Source organism: Aythya marila (assembly GCF_965140915.1).
Source record: "Aythya marila genome assembly, contig: HAP1_HAP1_SCAFFOLD_158, whole genome shotgun sequence".
Lineage (NCBI taxonomy): Eukaryota > Metazoa > Chordata > Aves > Anseriformes > Anatidae > Aythya > Aythya marila.
This window is the reverse complement of record NW_028136675.1, coordinates 1456575-1473683: the sequence shown is the minus strand read 5'-3', so window position 1 is coordinate 1473683 and position 17109 is coordinate 1456575. Positions and strand designations below refer to the sequence as shown.

Here is a 17109-nt window from a genome sequence, read left to right as displayed (position 1 = left end):
ATATCGTCTCCCCCAAAAACACCATCTATGAGGGTGGAGACCATTGCAGAATTAAGTCCTTTATCTGCGATGGCTTTAACAATCGCTTGTACAACCTTAGGGTTTATTGGTCTGTCACCCGGACCGGGAACGCTAGCGTGGCCGATGGAGCCCAGTCAGCACACGCAATCTTAATTTTCCTCCAATCCGTGAGAGGAATTTCTCCCCCTCGCGGTGCAGCTTTATTTTGGATGGGGATGTTTTTGTTTTTGACTCCATCTGTCCCCATTTCCTCCTCCTCCTCCGAATTTCAATCGGTATCTGATCCGGAGTTGGAGCTTGACTAACTCGTCACCTCCGAGTTCCGGTACGTTCCCGTCGAGTTCCGGCCCCACCCACCACCCTTGCGGGCGGGCTGTTGTTTCCCTTGTGGCTGGCCCCGCCGCCTTCTCGGCGAGGCGTTTGCCCCACAAGAGCATTTTTTCGGATGGACGTTCAGATTGGCTCTCTGCCCCTCTCTCGTGCTTCTAGCTCCTCCCCGGTCACCCCCACAGCCATTCTCTTTCTCGTTCTCCTCCTCCCATTTGCACATGTTAGTTAAACCTAGCACTTCTTCCCCATTCCCGCTGGAGGCATCTTTGCCCTACCCTTCGTCTTCTAGTTCGACGCTGTATTGGGGCGCACATGGTGGTAGTCTCTCCCAGATTTCCTCAGGCTCTGGTTCCCCACCGGCACCCCTGGCTTCCTCAGCTGACCCACCCCATAGCTTCCGTAATTTTGATACGACCTTCACAAGGATTTCCATCTTCCTTATTGGTCCGGGAGCATCCTCCCTGCCGGGCTGGTCCCGCCACTCCAGCCGCCATTCACCTGAATCCAGGAGTTTTCCCGGGTTTTGGCACCACTTGTTGCCTTCACGGGGCAGTGGCAACCTGGTTCAGGAACGGCACGGCAACCAACCCCAGGCCGCTCGGTCCATCGGCTCACAGACACTAATGTGGTGGATGGCAAATGGCGTTTATTGTCGAGTCACATGGTGTTATATAGCCGAGGCCCATAACGTCACTTCCGCTTGCTTATATCACAGACCACGCGCTACTGCCCGTCAAAGGAGGGGCTCCACCTTTCCGTACAGCGCGACATCTTCCGGCCACCAGACCCTAACTACCCACAGGGTGTCCAGAGAAGAGCCCAGCCCAGACCCTGCTCTGCTGGTCCTCCCTATCTCTCCCAGGACGCCAGCCCAGCTCAGCCCATCCCCAACTCTCCACACCTCCTTCTCCTTTCCCCAGCCCAGCCCAGCCCAGAAGAGCAGCCCAGGCTGGGAAGGCCCCAAAGCTGCAAATGCAGGAGTGGAGGGCAGTGGCAGTGTCCCTGCTGCTGAAATTTGCAGGAAATTCCCTTCCCACAGGCATTCTGCAACCCTGTATGCTAGCCCTGCTCCCCAGCACAGCACAGCACAGCACAGCATCACACTGCTGGCCCTGGGGCTCCTCAGGCACCACCACTGCACACACACAGCACCCTACTCTGCTCCCGGGACACCCCATGTCCCACACAGCCTTGCCCCAGCCCAGCACGTCTGGGCTGGCCTGAGCAGACATTCCTGCAGCCCCTGCCCATGCTGCCCACAGCCCCCCAGCTGGCGGTGCTGCCCTGCAGAGCGAGGGGACTGTGGTGCGCGGGGCTGTGGGGGCACTCTGCAGGGTCGTGCTGGTCAGGCTGGGAAGTCAGAGCCAGCCGGTGTGGGGCACTGCCACTGAGTGCCTCCCACACAAGTGGTTCCTTGGCCATGGAGGGTGCACACAGATAGCCGGACTTCTTCAGAGTCAGAGACTCATGGAATAGCCTGACTAGGAGGAACCCACAAGGATCATCAAGTCCAACTCTTTTCCAATGTCATTAGATGTTTTGGGGTGGTTCACTGTATTCAGTCTATGAAATTTCACCAGAGGAATAACAACAAATCCAGCAGATTGTTTTCCCTATGCCTGCTGCGTTTCCTGGAGTTGCAGAGCTCTCCTTGCCCTGATTTAGCACCTTGAATGCTTTAGCACCTGGGTGCCTCCACATTGGACAGACTCATGTTCTGTATGTTCCATGCTCTCCTGCCTCTCCTGAGCAACAAGAAGAATCAGTCCTCACAGTAACACAAGGGCTCTGAACAGGAATGTGGGAGGTGAAAGAGAGCAGCCTAGAAAAAAAAAAAAAAAAAATAAAAAATAAATAAATAAATCCTGGGGCCCCCTGGCAGTGCTGCTGTGCCAGGGCTCTTCTTCCCTCCACCTTTCCACACATCCAAGTGCCCCTGCAGCTCCACCACAGGTCTCTGAGGAAGGATCTCAGGCAAGCAAATCACAGCAGGGTTCTTTCTTTTATTTAAATACACAGAGAGCCTAGCTTCTCGTTTACTCCATGTCTCAGAGTCACACAGACAGGTAGATACTGAAATGGAAGGGGACGAATAATGACATTTTTGTGTACAACACTATCACACGTAAATCAAAGATAAGATAATGCAACACAACCACACACAAATTTCCAACAACTAGGCCTGTAATGAGCTACATTATAAATGATATGCAGAGGAAGAATGGCAGTTTATTGGTTCTGAAAATATCCAGTTACCAATTCGCACACTGCATCCTTGAGCTCCTTGTTCCTCATGCTGTAGATGAGGGGGTTAACTGCTGGAGGCACCACTGAATACACTACTGCCAGCAAAAGATTCAGGGAGGAGGAGGATACAGAGGGGGGCTTCAGATAGGCAAATAATCCAGTGCTGATGAACAGGGAGACAACAGCCAGGTGAGGGAGGCATGTGGAAAAGGCTTTGTGCCGTCCATGCTGTGAGGGGATCCTCAGCACAGCCCTGAAGATCTGCACGTAAGAAAGCACAACATAAAGAAAACATCCAAATGCTAAGCAGGCACTAACCACAAGAAGCCCAACTTCTCTGAGGTAGGCATCTGAGCAGGAGAGCTTGAGGATCTGGGGAAGTTCACAGAAGAACTGGTCTAGGGCATTGCCTTGGCAGAGGGGGAGGGAAAAGGTATTGGCAGTGTGCAGCACAGCATAGAGAAAAGTACAGCCCCAGGCAGCTGCTGCCATGTTGACACAAGCTCTGCTGTCCATTATTGTCCCGTAGTGCAGGGGTTTGCAGATGGCCACGTAGCGGTCATAGGCCATGATGATGAGAAGAGAAAACTCTGCTGAAATGAAAAAGAAAAAGAAAAAAATCTGAGCAGCACATCCATAGGAGGAAATGGCCCTGGTGTCCCATAGGGAATTGACCATGGCTTTGGGAACAGTGGTAGAGATGCAGCCCAGGTCGAGGAGGGCAAGGTTGAGGAGGAAGAAGTACATGGGGGTGTGGAGGCGGTGGTTGCAGGCTATGGCTGTGAGGATGAGGCCGTTGCCCAGGAGGGCAGCCAGGTAGATGCCCAGGAAGAGCCCAAAGTGCAGGAGCTGCAGCTTGCGTGTGTCTGCGAATGGCAGGAGAAGGAACTCTGTTGGGAAAGTGCTGTTGGACATTTGCTGTCTCAGGGCATGGTTGCCTGTCCATGGAGGAATAGACAGTGACATGTTAGAGAGACTTTTCTAAGCAAAAACTAAACCTTATTTCAAAAAAAACATCCTTAACAAGGCTGTATCCTCACTGCATCTTCATCTGAAGAAGACTTGCTCCTGCCTGGAGCTCTGCATCTGTCTGCCTAAGGGTGCCACAGAGACCATGAAGATCCTCTGTAATCTCAGCAGTAATCAGTGCTGCTGGTAAAGAACACCAGGGGTGCATCTCAGGTATCCACTGGCCAGAGGCATCTCCCTATTTACAAGTGATGAAAGGGACATCCAACAATCCCACAAAGAAACAAAGAAGGTTGTGTTGGTGCTGCCTGTAGGTTAAATGGTGTGGAGTGAATATATGAGTTTCCTCAAAGACCTACAAATCTCTTTTAACTGTAATGCTCTATGAGTTTAGGTCCCTTCTACAATCCTAACAACACCATTATCATCTCCCTGACTGCCGTCCAAAGCAGGAAGTTGAAAAATGAGACCTCAGAGAGTGCCATCCCTTCAGTTATGGCATGTGTTGTTCTTCCCTTTCAAGAATCTCCCCCAGAAATGCCCTGGGGTTGCTGAGGAGATATGAGGAGCCTGGCCCATGTAGCAGCCCCCTGCCAGCAGCAGGACCCTGTCCGGCCCTGGCCTTCTGGTCCTTCCACCCACAGCTTCTCCCCACAGCACCCTGGGCAGCTCCCCAGGCAGGCTGAGTGCAGAGCCTTGCAGGTGGGAGAGGCTCTGCCCCGGAACAAAGCCCCTGGGGCTCAGCAGGGACCCTGCTCTGCACCACAGCCCTGGGCACCCTTGCTTGCTCCCTGCTTGCACAGCCTGCAACTGGTCCTGTGAGAAGGAACCCTCATGTCCTGTCCCACTGATAGCTTTGGTAGGCAATCCCTGCTCTGGAGCTTGTCATTCTTCTGTTATCCAAAGAGAATTCTCCAAAGATAAATATCCAAAGAGTTCTCCTGAAAGATCCCATAGGCTGTGGGATTTGCCAGCAAATCTGGAGATGGCACAGGAACAACAGCTGCGTTACCCTGCAGCCACAGACTTACCCTGTTCAGGGCTCTGAAGATTTCTCCTGCAGTGAGCTCTCAGCATCCCCCCTCCACACTGCCTTTAATATCACCCTCCCTTCTCTCACTGCCCTTGTCCCCTGCAGGTAGTGCCCCCAGCCCTGCTGTGCTGTGCAGAGGAGCTGCTCCTGGGCAGAGCTGTCTCTCTGCAGTGCTGCCTGCTTGCCAGGAGCTCCCCTTGGGCTGAGAAGCCCGGCCCAGTTCAGCAGCACAGCTCCAGCCTAATGCCTCTCTGTCTCTCCCCTCTCTCATGTCCCTTGAGATGTCCCTGGGCCTCCAGGGGAATCAGCTTTAAAACACACTGAAGTAATCCCTGATGTTCCTTCCATCAGCCGCTGAAGGAATCTCATTTCCAGCACTGTCCTTCCTTATTCAGAAAATGGATGAGGTCCAAGGATCACCTTTCCATGCCCTGTTTTAAGGCAGGACACTCCTGCAAGGACAGGGATGGATCTTCCTTCTCCCTGCTGAGGGAAAGGTTTCAACTAAGCCAACCAAGGCACCTCCTTCTTTGTTTGCTGTCCAGAGGCTAGGAGGATACCTTAATGTAATCCAGATGTATTACCCTGCTCTCTCTTCTGTGACTCACATTTGGAAACTGCCCTGGCTATGTTACGCAGTGACCATTCACTGCCTCTACTGTGAACAGCGCAGGGAGCTCTTGGCAAGTCCCTGGTCCTCCAGGGGAATCAACTCGGAATCAAACCAATGCAATCACTGTTCTTCCTGCTGTCAGCTAGGGAGAGACACCTATTTCCAGTGCTATCTTTTCTCTTAAATCAAAATAAATGTTTGATATGGGAATCATCTTTTCTCGTCCTTTTATTAGTTAGGACACACACAAATTTTATTCCATTTCTTTCAAGCACCTGTTAATATTCCGGAGAATGAATCTTTTTTGCTGCAAATGAAATCCCTCTGTCTACACAGACTACACAACCCAGCAAGCTCATAGAATCATAGAATATTTGGGGTTGGAAAGAACCTTAAGGTCTAGTTCCAGTCCCCATGAAATGGGCAGAGTCTCGTCCCACCTGACCAGTTTGCCCAAGGTCCCATCCAACCCGACCTTAGACATTACCAGCGATGAGGCATCCACCACTTCTCTGGGCAACCTGTTCTAGAGCCTCACCACCCGCTGCGTGAAGAATTTCTTCTTTAGATCTGATCTAAATCTGCTCTCTTTTAGCTTAAAAGCACTGCCCCTTGTCCTATCACTACACTCCCTGATACAGTCTCTCCAGATATTTATCCTATGTGTCTCCCCCTGTTCTCTTAAGAGTAGGGAGGGAGAGAGTGGCTGTGCGGTGCTTGGCTACCTCCTGGGGATAAAGCACAACACATCTGGGGACACAAACCTGACAAACAAGTGATAAAGGAGGCAGTGAGGGAGCCAGACCTGGTCAGTCACACTGACTGCTGAGAGTATGAGAGAGGATGTTTCTTCCAGCGAGTTTATCTGACCAGGTTTCTTGTCAGTTGAGAAACCAAGGGAAAACAGGGAATACTGGTAAAAGGGGATGTCCTATAAGGAGAGGCTGAGGACACTTGGGTTGTCTAGTCTGCAGAAAAGAAAGCTGAGGAGCAACCTCATTTTTCTGAGCCACTGTCTTAGGAGGGCAAGTGGAGAGGGAGGTGATGACCTCTTCTCACTGGTAAATGATCAGAGAAAGTGTGCAGTGGCACACAGATGCACCAGGGAGGTCCAGACTGGAGAGTGGGAAAGTTGTCTGTACTGTGAGGGTGGTCAGACACTAGAATAGGCTTCCTTGAGACCTGTTTTTTTTTTTTTTTTTTTTTTTTTTCCCAGCCTGTCAGTGTTCAAGAAGCATTTGGACATTGCCCTCATTGATATGCTGTAACTTTTGTTTAGCCCTGGAGAGATCAGGTAGTTGGACCAGACAACCTTTGAAGGTCTCTTCCAACTGAACTATTCTGTTCTAGTCTAGTCTTGTCTAGTCTAGTCACTACACATGTGCATAGGCCCATTTGTGTATTGGAAGACCACAATAATGCTTCCTGGAGTCTTCTTTTCTTCAGGCTAATCCCAACTCTCTCAGCTGCTCTTCACAGGACATGTATTTGGTGTGCATGGCATGCTTTTGGTAGTCAGGTGGTAGGTTGCAGGGGGTGCTGGATGATGAGGAACATCAATTTGATCACTCTGGGTTAGCTCTCCTGACTGTGTCCCATCGCAATGTCCTGCACACTTCCAACCTACATGTCATGAGGGGCAGTATTAGAATCAGAAACCCTTGATGCTGTGTAGACACACTCCATGACTGTTTCTAAACCTTCTCAAAGCCCCTGCACTAAAACACCTCATCCCTGGAGAATCCTGTGCAACAGCTGTCTTGAAGAGTGTTTGTTTTGATTTCATCTTTCCTTTAACATGTGACCAAGTCTTGGAAGACAGCAGATGTTACAGAAGTCTTTGTTTGGAAGACAAAGTTGAGGCTGAGCTGAGAACTAAGTGAAAAATATGTGTTTATTGAGTTAATTAAGCAACACTGAAAAAAAAAAAAAATTTCTTTTATTGATGGTATGCAGAATGTTAGGAAATACCTTGACTTCAGTAAGGCTTTTGACACCGTCTCCCACAGCATTCTCCTCAAGAAACTGGCTGCTCTTGGCTTGGACTGGCGCACGCTTCGTTGGGTTAGAAACTGGCTGGATAGCCAGGCCCAAAGGGTCGTGGTAAATGGAGTCAAGTCCAGCAGGAGGCCGGTCACTAGTGGTATTCCCCTGTATCGTCCCCCTCTACTCAGATCTGGTGAGGCTGCACCTCGAGTACTGTGTTCAGTTTTGGGCCCCTCACTACAAGAAGGACATCGAGGTGCTTGAGCGGGTCCAGAGAAGGGCGACGAAGCTGGTGAGGGGCCTGGAGAACAAGTCCTATGAGGAGCGGCTGAGGGAGCTGGGCTTGTTCAGCCTGGAGAAGAGGAGGCTCAGGGGTGACCTTATTGCTCTCTACAGGTACCTTAAAGGAGGCTGTAGCTTCCCCCAGTGGGGGTTGGTCTATTCTCCCGTGTGCCTGGTGACAGGATGAGGGGGAATGGGCTTAAGTTGCACCAGGGGAGTTTTAGGTTGGATGTTAGGAAGAACTTCTTTACCAAAAGGGTTGTTAGACATTGGAACAGGCTGCCCAGGGAAGCGGTGGAGTCACCATCCCTGGAAGTCTTTAAAAGACGTTTAGATGTAGAGCTTAGGGATCTGGTTTAGTGGGGACTGTTAGCGTTAGGTCAGAGGTTGGACTCGATGATCTTGAGGTCTCTTCCAATGTAGAAATTCTGTTATTCTGTGTAAATATGGCATTTGCCTTTGCAAGTAATGCTTCTTGCAGCTAGGAGTGGCCTTGCAAGGACATCAGCCAGCTCCCTCTGCTCTCCCGGGTAAATCTCATCATGTCCAATAGGCTTGTGTATCCCATTAAGTCAAGTATGCCCTGACCTGACCCACTCCCACCCAGTGTACATTTTCCTTGCCCCTGTCCTTCCCCCAGTCTCTGTGGCCTGTTTTTCCCAAAGGCCATTCTTGCCTGTACTGACTGAGGTGAAGAAGGAATTCAGCACTTCAGCCTTTTCCCTGTCCTGTGTCAACAGATCCTGGGCCTCATTCAGCAGTAGGTCCACATATTCCCAAGTGTTCTTTTTGCCACCTATATACTTCTAGAAGCCCTTCTTACTGCCTTTGACATCCTTGGTCAAATTCCATCAGAGTTGGGCTTTAGCTTTCCGATATTCATCCCTACGTGCTTGGGCAAAGCCTCTGTATTTCTCTGAGCTTATCTGTTCTTGTTTCCACCATTGCTGTGCTTCTTTTCTGTGCTGGAGTTTTGCCAGAACCTCCTGGTTCATCCATGCAGGCCTCTTGTAATTTTTACCTGACTTCCTTACTCTTAGAATGGACTGCTCTTGATGTTGGAGGAGGTGATCCTGGAATATTAACCACCTTTCTTGGACTGCTCTTCTCTCCAGGGCCTTATGCCATAGGACCCTTCCAAGCAGATGGCCGAAGATGCCAAAGACCAGGGCTGCAAACTTGCTATTTATTTTGTTTCTCATTGTCATTGGAGACAGCAGGCATAGTTTGCCATGGTCCCACAGCTGAGGTGTGACAACCCAAAAATGTATCGATGCCCTCAACCGGGAGCACAGACTAGAACAAGCTGCAGTCTGTGCTTTTTGACATTCGTGAAGTCACTGCCAAGGCATGGTGGGACAAGTCATGCAACTTGGAATGCTGCAATGGGTGGATACAGACTTTAGGACAGACAGAGTGGAATGATCCAGAGTTAGATTTCCTCATGGAAGCTGCTTGGATATATGGAGCTCCTCTATGTGACCTATGAAAAGTTCTCTGAGCACTTGTGGGTGCCAATCAGAGAAGGGGTCACTAAGGGTGCTATCATGGTGGGAGAAAATAACCTGCAGCCAGGGCAAGGAAGTGGACATAGTCATTGTTAAGCACCCCAAAGAAGTCTCTTAGAGTAAGAGTCTGGGAAAAAAAAAAAAAAAACCCTGAGGGTTTTTTATTGTCCCTGCCATTTTCCAGAAGGGGAACAGAACTGCGTGCAAACAGTCCACGTGGTTTCTGGAGTGTCTTGGGATAGCTTCCTTGTCTAGCTTCCAGATAGTCCAACAGAGGTAATACAAACCTGGATCTGATACCTGCATGCCAGAAAGAGCTAGTCAGGGATGTGATGATCTGTGTCAGCCCTGTCTGTCATGACCCTGAAATTGTGGGGTCCCAGATCCCAAGAGGTGTGAGAAAGGAAATAAAAGACTTTTAGTGGTGATCCCAGGTGAGCAGCACACAAGTTCAGAACAGTGGTTGGATGCCTCACAAGTTCTGTGCAGGGGTGAGGAGGCAATAAAGCCCTGGGCTGGTGTCCTCTTGTGGTCCTCAGTGGAAGGAATGGCAGCCCTAGATAGCTGAGAGGACAAGGACCTCAGTTCTGTTGGTGGAGGTCCCAGCTGTGATATATGTTCATCTGATTCATGTCAGTATGGAACAATGCTAGGGCCGCATGGTATGATGAATGTGACCTTCTGTCTTACATACCCTTGTATAACCACAAGTCTAAGAAAAACTGAATGGTTAATGTATAGAGTTCTTGTACCTTGCAAAGGAATTTGTGTCACTAGAGAGCAGTTCTGTCTGTCTCTGGGTCCTGCACTGGCAATTTAATTCTTCCACAGATGTGGTTTCTTCCCTTTCCTCCCAGTGTCCCAGTCTCCCCCTCATTATAGTCAAATTATCAAATCTTCAGAAATATTCCTCAAATCCATGAGCCTATTTGCTTTTGTTATTCTGAACTCTTATTCCTAACAGTTACAGCCTTTTTTGTCTTTGTGGTTGATTTAGCACTGCTATAGATGTGACTGTCCCTGTGAATGGCCTGTGAGGAATGTTTTAACTACTCGTGAAGCGTCAATAAGAGAGCTATTTGTGTTTGTATGTTCTTTCTTTGAAGTCTCTGATGTCTGGGGGTTTCAGAACAACTGCTAACAACTAGTGACTGTTATGGCTTCTGAATGGGACAATATGCAAGCCCCTGATATCTGGCCAGGTGGCCAGGAGATTAAGGAGAAGAAACAAGAAGCTGAAGGATGGCTAGGAGACAAAATTTGCAGAGGACGCTGTGTAAGCTTTTGACATGCTGCCAAGGAGCACAAAGGGGAAGGACAAGAAAAAAAAACTGAGCGGAAGACTACGAGCCTTCAGCATGAAAGACCCCCAGAGAGCCCCGGGGGACCAGCGGAGACTGATGAGCATGCTCCAGTAGGAGGGTTTGGATCACGGAAGCTAATTATAATAACCCAGTTTTTTTTAGAAGTAGTAATGAATATGTATTAGTCTAGGAGCATAAAAATCAGCTACTTGATGTAACTGGGGTGCATCCTGGTGGAGCGAAGACTCCCGGCGCACCCAGCGCTGTTTGCTTACATCTATTCCTTTAATAAATTGTAAACTTTGATTATAATCCTATTTTGAAGACTGAGCCATTTATAACACAACCATGCCAGAGACCTCAGCTATTCCCACCACAATCTGTCCAATGCTTTTGCATGTCTGTGCTTGTTTCTCTGCAGATAACTCTTATGTCACTTCAAAATAAGTGATAATAAATCTTTCTCCATTAATTTTCTCCCAGTTTTGGGGAGGAGAGAGAGATGATATAGGGGAGTTTTATAAGATTTAGCTAACTGCCAAGGGACTGCTCCCAGGTTAGTGACAAGGCACAAAGGAAGGCAACAATTTTAGGCAGTATACACTGACAAAATGCCAATACCTATATTCCCAATCTCTGAAGTCCTAATGACTGCTAACCTGGACATCCTCTGGCACCTCAAATGTCAAATGGAGTTTGCATTTGAACAACTCACTGCTCTTCTCTATCTCCTGTAATTACTGTGGGAGCTTAAGCTAGAGTATTTTGTGCATACCCAAACAGAGGTGAGAGAAATCACATCACCCATGTGTGCATTTGTGGCTGATAAGGAAGGTTCTGGGCCCTGTTTCAGGCCTGGGATATCAAACTGAGAATGAGATGCATCAATTGACTGACTGTGGTCACTGCCCTCAGCTTGGGAAAATGTGATTCCTGACAGCCACAGTCTGGGTGTCCTGCCTAAAAGTGGAAGAGGACAAAGTAATTTTTTGATGAAACTTCTCATGATAGAAGAAATGACATTGCTGGCACTAAGTGTTGCTCCTCAGCTAAGGGAGGGAACATCAGGGATTGCATCAGTCTGATTCAAAGTTGATTCCCCTGGAGGCCCAGGGACTTGTCAAGAGCTCCCTGTGCTGCTGAGCTGGGCCGGGCTCCCGGGCACAAGGGGAGCTCCTGGAAAGCAGGCAGTGCTGCAGAGAGACAGCTCTGCCCAGGAGCAGCTCCTCTGCACAGCACAGCAGCAGGGCTGGGGGCACTGCCTGCAGGAGACAAGGGCGGCTGAGAGAAGGGAGGGAGATGTTAAAGGCAGAGCGGAGGGGGGATGCTGAGAGCTGACTGCGGGAGAAATCTTCAGAGCCCTGAACAGGGTAAGTCTGTGGCTGCAGGGCAACACAGCTGTTGTTCCTGTTGCCATCTCCAGATTTGCTGGCAAATCCCACATCCTATGGGATCTTTCAGGAGGACTCAGGACTCAGGAGTTTTTTTTTTTTTTTGTTTTTTGTTTTTTGGATAAGAGGAGAATGACAAGATCTAGAGCAGGAATTACCTGCCAAAGCTGTCAGAATTACAGGAGATGAGGGTTCCTTCTCACAGGGCTGGCTCCAGGCTGTGCAGCTGGGTTGCAGGCAGGGGTGGCCTTGGCTGTGGTGCAGTGCAGGGTCCCTGCTGTGCCCCAGGGGCTGTGTGCCAGGAGAGGCCTCTGCTGCCTGGGAGGCTCAGTACTCAGCCTGCCTGGGGAGCTCCCCAGGCCACTGCAGGGAGAAGCCATGTTTAGAAGTAGCCCTCAAACAAGGGCAAGGCAGGGCAGGGTCCTGCTGGAGCCCAGGGGCTGATGCCTGGAGCAGGCTGCTCAGAGCTCCACAGCACTCCCAGGGCATCTTTGGGGAAGATTCTTGAAAAAGAAGAGAAACAGCTACACTGCCAGAAGGGAAGAAGCTCCATGGGGTCTGTTTCACTTTTCTGTCCTGAAGGGCTCTCTGGACAAGTCACAGCAGCTCCTTAGCCACTGGACACAATGAATATGTCCCTGGAAATTGCCTTGGGAAAGGATGTGTCTGCAGGGCAGAGCTGAGCACACTGCAGGTGGGACAGGGTCTGTGAGCAATGGCAGGGAAGAGATGTGGAGACAGGGAAGGAGCTGCCAGTAGGGACAGTTCCAGGCAGCAGTGATCTGTGTAGGGAGGGAGAGGGAACTGCTGCCTGAAACACCAAGAGAGGGGGGATACAGGCACTTCCTGCCAGGCCTGCAGTGCAGGCACCTTCTCTGCAGCAACCCCCTGCTCTCCTCTGCCACCCAGTACATCAGCCAGTCTCAGCGCCTGGGGATTTAGTGCATGAACCACCATCTCCTCAGCTGGACCTCCAGAGGAAGAAAGGAGCCTGTGTCCTGCAAGATGATACACAATGATGAGGCTAAGAGTACCTGCCCTGCAGTGTCATGTCTCTAGGTGGCATGCAAGCTTGATAGGGTGTAGGTTTCACTGCATGCCCATCTGCTTTTCTCTCTGTCAGCTGGTTGGAGCATTGTGGTATTCATTCTCATTTCTCCACCTGTACGTGGCTCTCCTACTTCCTTTGTCTGGGAAGCAAGTGCGTGTAAACATCTGTTCTGACACGGAGTGCTGGGTACTGCTCTGAGCATTTCTTCTTGGGAACAAGGTGTCCAAACTCTATTATAACCTGTCAGGCATGCTGTCATTCAGTTGGGTGGGTTGGATAACAAGCTGACTCATTCAACTCAGGGAATGGTGATTTTTGTGAGAGAAGGCGTGAGTTTTGCTCAGAGAATTCTGCCTTGTCATTGTCTTTTCCTCTAGTGACAGGTGCACATGGCCAGATGCAGCAAATGTCCAACAGAACCTTCCCAACAGAGTTCCTCCTCCTGCCATTTGCAGACACTCACGAGCTGCAGCTCCTGCACTTCGGGCTCTTCCTGGGCATCTACCTGGCTGCCCTCCTAGGCAACGGCCTCATCTTAACAGCCATAGCCTGCGACCACCGCCTCCACACCCCCATGTACTTCTTCCTCCTCAACCTCTCTTTGATTGACCTTGGAACTATTACCACGACTGTCCCCAAATCCATGGCCAATTCCCTGTGGGACACCAGGGCCATTTCCTATGCAGGCTGTGCTACCCAGGTCTTTATGTTTGTTGTCTTTGTTGCAACAGAGTTTTATCTTCTTACCATCATGGCCTATGACCGCTACATTGCCATCTGCAAACCCCTACACTATGGGACAATAATGGACAACAGAACTTGTGTCAATGTGGCAGCAGCTGCCTGGGGCAGTACTTTTCTCTATGCTGTGCTGCACACTGCCAATACCTTTTCCCTTCCCCTCTGCCAAGGCAATGTCTTGGACCAGTTCTTCTGTGAAATTCCCCAGATCCTCAAGCTCTCCTGCTCAGACACCTACCTAAGAGAAGTTGGGCTTCTTATTATTAGTGTCACTATAGCATCTGGGTGTTTTGTTTTCCTTGTGCTGTCTTATGTGCAGATCTTCAGGGCTGTGATTAGGATGCCCTCCCATCAAGGACGGCACAAAGCTTTTTCCACGTGCCTCCCTCACCTGGCCGTGGTCTCCTTGTTTGTTAGTACTGCCACTTTTACCTACCTGAAGCCCTCCTCCATTTCTTTCCCATCCCTCGACCTTTTGCTAGCAGTTTTGTACTCGGTGGTGCCTCCAGCAGTGAACCCCCTCATCTACAGCATGAGGAACCAGGAGCTGAAGGTTGCAGTTAGGAAAGTGATTTGGTGGATGTTTTTCAGTTCTTATAAAGATCCCTTCACTCTCCACAAATGAACGTCAGTAATCCTCTTCCAGGCATGTTTTTGTGTTTTTGTTGTTCTCATTATACACACACACACACACACATAAATATATCTAGTCATTATGGCTGTTTGTGCTCCTTGCATCCCTGCATAAATATTTGAATATTTAGATTCCCCAAATTGCTATGAATCCACGAACCTGTTTGCTCACATATGAAAGCTGTATAAATGTGCATTTAACACTGTGAGGGAGTCAGTGAAGACTCTCATAACATTGCTGTACTAAAATGGAAACACCCCAATGCTATGCTCAAAGCCTGAGCCTGAGCTGTCTTTACCAAACCAATGCCAAGGCCCAAATAATTGCTGCTCATAAGAGTCTGTTCCTCTTTTGGTTCAGGAGGAAATGGATCATTATCACATTTGTGATCTTTCAGAGACCAAGGGCTAGTTTTAAGACTTACCCATGGATGTCTACTGACAACAGAGGCAGTGAATGGTCACTGCATTACATAACCAGGGCTGTTCCTACATCTGAGCCATAGATGATGTCCTTCAGGAGAGGCATCTGGAGCTGCCTGCGGAGGCCAGGGTACTTCCAGGGACAGCAGAGCCTGGTATGAGCCATGACTTAAGCCCCTTTGAAAGTGAGATCTCCCACTGTGCTCTCAGCCACAGGGAAAGAACTAAAGCCAGGTATTCACAGGGAACCTGCAACCCTGAAGTCTCAGAGAAGAGAGTGGGCACCCAGAAGGCAGAGGGAAGGGAATCTGAGGAGTTATTCATTTCCCCTTTCAAGAAGTACCTTTGTTTGGTACAACACTACAGCCCATTTCCTCTGCACAGCAGCACTGCCAGCTTGAGGGACAGCTTGTGGGGAGCATGGAGATGGCCATTCCCCACCGCCAAGGGGAGCTGATTTTTGAAATTTGACCAGCTCCATCCTTCTGCTGGCATCAGTGTCTATACTGGGGGAGCAGCCACCAAGACAGTGGATCAGTGTTGGGTCATGGGCTAGAAAGCACTGACTAACCTGATCTACCTGTAAAACTATCACTGCTCAGAGAAAATGATCATAGAATAATAGAATCATAGAATATCCCAAGGTGGAAGGGACCCATAAGGATCATTGAGCCCAACTCCTGACTCCACACAAGTCTATCCAAAAATTCAGACCATATGACTAAGAGCACATTTCAAATACTTCTTGAACTCCAACAGGCTTGGTGCCATGACTACGACCTTGGGAAGCCTGTTCCAGTACGTGACAACCCTCTCATTGAAGAACCTTTTACTGATATGCAGTCTGGACCTCCCCTGTTGTAGCTTGACACTATTCCCTCAGGTCCTATCACTGATCACCAAACAGAGTAGATCGGTGCCTGCCCCTCCACTCCCCCTCATGAGGAAGACAGACTACAATGAGGTCTCCTCTCAGCCTCTTGTTTTCCAGGCTGAACAGGCCCAGAGACCTCAGCCACTCCCCATACATCTTCCCCTCTAGGCCCTTCACCATCTTTGTAGACCTCCTCTGGACACTATCCAACAGTTTCACATCCTATTTGTACTGTGGTGCCCAGAACTGCACACAGTACTCAGGGTGAGGCTGAACAAGTGCAGAATAGAGTGGGACAATCACTTCCCTTGACCTACTAGCAATGCCGTGCTTTATGCACCCCTGGATATGGTTGGCCCTCCTGGCTGGCAGGGCACACTTCTGGCTCATATTCAGCTTGCTGTCAACCACAACCCCCAGATCCCTCTCTGCAGGGCTGCTCTGCCCAGCTCTCCATTCTGTCCAGATCTCTCTGCAAGGCCTTTCCACCCTCATCAGAGTCCACAACTCCTCCAAGTTTGGTGTCGCCAGCAAATTTGCTCAGAACACCTCCTAGTCCTACATCCAAATCATTTACAAAAACACTGAAGAGGACTGGACCTAAAATGGAGCCTTGAGGTACCCCACTGGTGACTGCCCACCAGCCTGATGCAGACCCATTTACCTCAACCCTTGGAGTCCTACCCATCTGCTGGTTATTCACCCAACGTATGATATTTTTGTCCAGCTATATGCTGGATATTTTGTTCAGTAGGATCCTTTGTGAAACTGTGTCAAAAGCTTTACTGAAATCCAAAAAGATCACATCAGCTGGCTTCCCTTGATCAACTATATGGGTGATCTTGTCATAAAAGAAAATCAAATTTGTCAAACAGGACCTACCTTCCGTGAACCCATGTTGACTAAGACCAATGACTACATTGTCCCCCAAGCACGTTTCAGTATCTACAAGGACAATCTTCTCCATAATTTTACCAAGCATTGACATGAGACTAACAGGCCTGTAGTTAGCAGGATCTTGTCCTTCTTGAAACTGGCACAACATTTGCCAACTAGGACCTCTGCAGATTCCCAAGACTGTTTTAAAATAATTGAGAGAAGTCCTGTGATGATGTCAGCCAGCTCTCTGAGCACTCTGGGATGAATCCGGTTTGGACCCATGGACTTGTATGGATCCATGTGGTGCAGCAAATCACACTCACATTCAGGGTCAGTTGGGAGTTTATCATTCCTACTGTTACAGTCCTCGCAGCACCTGGAGTCCCGAAACCCACCCTTGGCGTTGAAAATGGAGGCAAAGAAGGCATTAAATGTCTCTGCTTTGCCTATGTCCTTGTCTGTGAGGTGACCTTCCCAATCAGGTAGCGGACCTTTGTTTTCTCTGGTCCTCCTTTTTCACATATTTAAAATAAAACTTTTTATTGTCGCCCACAGACCTGGCCAGCTTCAACTCTAATTGGGCTTTGGCTGCATGTATTTTCTCCCTACAAACACGAACAGCGTCCCTGCAGTCCTTTCACATTGCCTGACCATGTTTCCAGCACCCATACAATTTCTTTTTATGCCTAAACTCCAGAATAAGATTCCTGGTCAGCCAAGCTGGCCCTTATGCCCCACCATTTGCCTAGGCGATCGGCTCCGGGGCAGACGCGTTCTGCAGCGGAGTGGGGGATCAGGCCAGGCAGGGCTAATTTTTCCAGCAT

General features: G+C 49.4%; 2 protein-coding genes across 2 annotated transcripts; one reads left to right on the top strand and one right to left on the bottom strand.

Moving 5' to 3' along the window:
- Positions 1-2580: 2580 nt before the first annotated feature.
- LOC309891599 (olfactory receptor 14A16-like) lies at positions 2581-3564 on the bottom strand (the record flags this gene model as incomplete). Its single annotated transcript, XM_082785950.1, has 1 exon — positions 2581-3564. One exon carries the CDS (start codon positions 3562-3564, stop codon positions 2581-2583), a length of 984 nt encoding a protein of 327 aa, XP_082642076.1.
- Positions 3565-13141: 9577 nt separating this feature from the next.
- On the top strand, positions 13142-14101 carry LOC309891598 (olfactory receptor 14C36-like; the record flags this gene model as incomplete). Its single annotated transcript, XM_082785949.1, has 1 exon — positions 13142-14101. One exon carries the CDS (start codon positions 13142-13144, stop codon positions 14099-14101), a length of 960 nt encoding a protein of 319 aa, XP_082642075.1.
- Between the last annotated feature and the right edge of the window lie 3008 nt (positions 14102-17109).